Source organism: Octodon degus, unplaced genomic scaffold (assembly GCF_000260255.1).
Source record: "Octodon degus isolate 3935 unplaced genomic scaffold, OctDeg1.0 scaffold00062, whole genome shotgun sequence".
Lineage (NCBI taxonomy): Eukaryota > Metazoa > Chordata > Mammalia > Rodentia > Octodontidae > Octodon > Octodon degus.
The window spans coordinates 9126568-9130776 of NW_004524638.1; the positions used below are offsets into that span (position 1 = coordinate 9126568).

Sequence of the window (4209 nt, forward strand, 5' to 3'; positions counted from 1 at the left end):
TTTTAGTTGTGAATAAGTTATTCAGTAGAAAAGGCCTAAACTTTATTTACTAGTAAGCATTTTATTTTTGAAATGTAGCCACCAGGCCAGCTTGGGCAGCTTAGGCTCGTCCGTAGCTCTCGCCACTCCCTACCCAACCCCAGCAATGATTCAAATCCAATATGGAAAGTTACTTATTAAACCCTAGAGGTATCGGGCCTGGGAAAGCCACTATAAACTTTGTCTGTGGGAGGATGGATTTCTTAATGAAACACAGAGCCACCATCTCAGGAAAACAAGAATGGGCCATCACCACGTAAGTACTCCCTGCCGGCGGGAATCTGTTTTCATGTTGGTTAGCCTGTGGAAGAATTTAAGCTATAAATGCGTGTCTGACGCCTTCAGACTTCGTTCTTTTGATTGCCCTTTACTGTCATTCTTAGCAATAATACCAGAGTGGTAGAATGTATTTGGAATATGTTTCTACCCCATTGGCCAAAAAAACCTCTTAGGAAGCGCTACAAAAAAAAAAAAAAAAAAAATGTTAAATGAGCCAGTAAATAGTCTTGCTGAAAGGAGTACAAGTCAACCTGAATTTGTGGAATGAACAAGGAGTACAAGTAGTCAACCTGAATTTGTGGAATGAACAACTAAAATGTTAATTTGTGGCAAAATGGTACAAACCTTCATAATTATGCCCATGCTGAGATTTGTAGGAAATGTAAGTCCATGCTGTAAGTGTCTGTAATCTAAAGTAAAAAGACTCACGCAAGGCCTTATGACGTGGGTTGCAAGCTATTTCAGTACTGAAAACTATTTCAGTGTTATCTCTAAGCAGCATCAAACATCCCAACATTTGCAAATATCTATGAGAAAGCCTGAATTTTTTCCTGTGCTAAATTTGATAACTGAACTCAGATGTCCCACAAACCCACACATATTTTCCTCAGAGAACCATTATCTTTTAGGTCATCTGTAAATAGCATTTTCATGCTTGCCAACATTATGAGCTCTTCAGTTGGTGTCTATTCCGAGAAACTGAAAACTACTTTGCAAATATTCCTGATGGATTCCAAGGACCTCAGAGTAGTGGCTGGCCCCTGCATTGGCAGGTTGGGACAACAGTGTTGTCCTGTGAGATCCAAGCCCAGGGGGCAGCTGGTCTTCGAGAGCGTGGGGCAGCCTTTTTTGCAGCACCAGTCTGGCAGCCAACAGTTGCCCAAAGGGACACCCGCATCACAGGCAGACTCATAGCTTCTGAGCCACCAGCCCGGGAGCTAGGAGCTGGGGACAACGATGCTCCTAAGCACTTTCCTTCCCTCCCAACCCAGGCTCATGTCACCTGCTTCACAGCCCTCTCCAAAGGCCTGTCCCAGTAGAGCCTCTGTCACCCTTCAGTCTGGAAATTCTATCATCAGGTGTGACTTCCAAGCAGAGAAACCATCTCCCAGAAAATGTCTGTTACAGTCTGCCGCTAAGAGCCAGGCATGGCGGTGCATGTCTGTAACGCGAGCGCTCGGAGACTGAGGCAGGATTTACCGGAGTTCAAGGCCAGCCTGGACTACTAAGTGAGTTCGGGGCCAGCCTGGACTACTAAGTGAGTTCAAGGCCAGCCTGGACTACTAAGCGAGTTCAGGGCCAGCCTGGATTGCAAAACAAACAAAAACATTTGCAGCTAACATAAGCACGTAACATCCTAGGATCTCAGCAAACCTTCCCACAGCATCCCATTACCCACCCTCAGCAGGTGCAAGAGGCTGCACTTCAGCCACTCTGACAGTTCAGAACACAGTAAGGCTCATAGCTTACTGAATAACTAAATGCAAAACCGCTTTAAAGGACAAACTGTGCCCTCGTAATGCCTTAAATTAATCATATTATAGAGTTAGTTGGGTGTGAACAAGCTAAAAGAATGCTACTTTTGAAGGAACTACAGAACAAAATTACAAATCAGGGCCAGGAACAAAGCTCGGTGGCCTAAGCAGCTGCCTTTCAAGCACAAGGACCTGGGTTTGATCTCCTGTATCGCATGCTGTGCCTGGCCAGCCCCGGGAGTATTGAGCCAGCCACTGAGTCTAGGCACAGGCCAGTAATCCCAGCTCCGGGGAGGCTAAAGCAGGAGGATCACTGTGAGTCTGAGCTGCATAGTGAGATCCTGTACCAAATATATAAATTTAAAAAATAATTACAAATCAAATACAGTGAAATTCTAGTCCATGACATTTGAATGTATATTATTGGTTTGTGTAATGGATAGTGCTATTTTATCTAAGTAAATGGCTGTATTCAATGGAAGGAGCTCTGATTCTTATAGTTGCCTTTGTGTTTTGATGTGGTCTGGATCTAAATTTTGATGTGGCCAAACCTCTTGGTTCTATAATGGTTTTCCTGTTCAACTTATTGAGAAAACTTGATTCCTAATACTTCATAGAATGCCTTCTCTTGGCTCAAGTGTGATTTTTGTGAAGCTTCTCTCCCTTCTCTGTTCTTTTATTCTGATAACAATGAAATAAAATTTAGCATGTGTAAAATTATAAACAACAGCAGGCACTGAAGTCGTGCGCCAGCGCTTGGCGACCCTGATGATGTAGCGTGCTATGTATTAATTTTTAAGTTATTATGAGCATTAAGTGTACTATTTTAAAAGGCTCCTAGAGAGGTTTTAAATTTCCAAGTAGACGTCCACAGACCAAGGTCCACAGATAACTATCTGGCAAGTACTGCTGTAGAATATGGGGCAGGAAATACGTTTTCCAAGGTACTAGACCTAGAATCCAAGCCAGTTCTGAAATCTGAAACTGAAAGTCGCTTCTGCTCTCTGTTCCCCACCTCTGGTCTTTTTTTTTGTATCATAAATTTTCTTTTTCAACTGAAGGACTTACTGATGGTGACATACTTAGAGTAGTAACAACCAGGAGACTGGGTTATGATCAACCTGAGTAACTATAACCTGCTGAATCATACAGGCTTCAAAGAATGTGTTTCCCTGTGGGGTATGTCCCTGGGCTCAGGGAGATTCACTAAGGAAACCAAGAGCCACAGGAAAAAAATGTGTTTGGCTCCTCAATCCCGTTATTTTCAAGACAATCACCATCCAGAAGAGAATAAAGATTTGTGCTTGCTGACCTCGCCACGGGAGTGTGGCTACAGATTATGGACAGAGTAGGGAGGAAGCAAGATTTCAAGGAGCCGTTGAAAATATGAAACTAATCGCCAACTCGTAAGGGCTTGTGATTCTGTGACATTATTTGAAGGCTGGTGAAGAGGCTCCAGAGAGGACAGTTCCGCTTGCTGCCCGCGGCGAAAGCTCTGGCTGAGCAGCAGCTCCACAATGCCTGGGCATTGGTCAGAAATACGGGTCCCCCGGGGTACACCAGACCTCTGAGTCACAGTGTACGCTCTAATAAGATCCTTAAGCAAGTCTCATGCGCGCTAATATCTGGGAAGATGCGGATGAGGAACAAGGAATATTGGGCTTGCCTGGGGCGTTCTGAGGGCCTCTGCTGCCCGCGTGCCACCCCGGGGGCTGGGTGGGTTGGCCTAGTGGCCCTTCTGGGTACTGGACTTGTACATGCTCTCTGGGTAATCCCAACGTGCGGCTGAGTTTAAGGAACCCTGAATTCAACACAGCACCACTAACCTTCCAGGACAGCCGCGCACGCTGTCCGTGGAGGCAGATGTCACTAAGTGTTCATGAGTGTGAGCGCGGCAGTAGCTGTTCAGAGCCCGAGAGCACACCCACTAATGACTTTATGGTGCCAATGTTTCACCAACATAAATATTGTCTAAAATGAAGACAGCTGGGGACAACAGCAGGTGAACTCCAGCTAAGCTCTGGTGAAATTGGGAGTGGCCTGACAGGTGGTGATGAGACCAAATTCCTTGGAAAAGAAAAAGGAGGCTGGGGAGACAGGTAAAGTCAAGGTGGGGAGATTGGGAGCCACGCAAGTGCGGCTCTGGCCAAGCGTGTGTCAGCCACACACTGGGATGCCAAGCCTAGAAGACCCGCAGTGAGCCTGAGCAGAAACCAGACTGGCTGTAGAGTGCCACCTTCCTTACCTTTATCATGGAATGCCTCCGTGAGTGCAGGAGGAAACAAAGACTTCTGGTGTCAAAGTACAGCTTGCCCTAAAGCATGCCTTCTTCATGTAAGACGAGGCCCCACTCAAAGTCCAGCTCCACTTCAGATGCAATTGTGTGGTCATAGCTATTCGATTTCTTTTTTCTTTT

At 45.6% G+C, this 4209-nt stretch overlaps 1 protein-coding gene and 1 pseudogene across 1 annotated transcript in view; one reads left to right on the forward strand and one right to left on the reverse strand.

Moving 5' to 3' along the window:
- LOC105742621 overlaps positions 1 to 4209 on the reverse strand; it is a 60369-nt pseudogene that overhangs the window by 17515 nt on the left and 38645 nt on the right.
- Anxa13 (annexin A13) overlaps positions 265 to 4209 on the forward strand; it is a 56937-nt gene continuing 52992 nt past the window's right edge. Inside the window, exon 1 of the mRNA XM_023718824.1 lies at positions 265 to 295. Within this exon, the coding sequence (XP_023574592.1) occupies positions 281 to 295 (15 nt within the window). The 5' untranslated portion in view covers positions 265 to 280. The remainder of the gene's footprint in view (positions 296 to 4209) is intronic.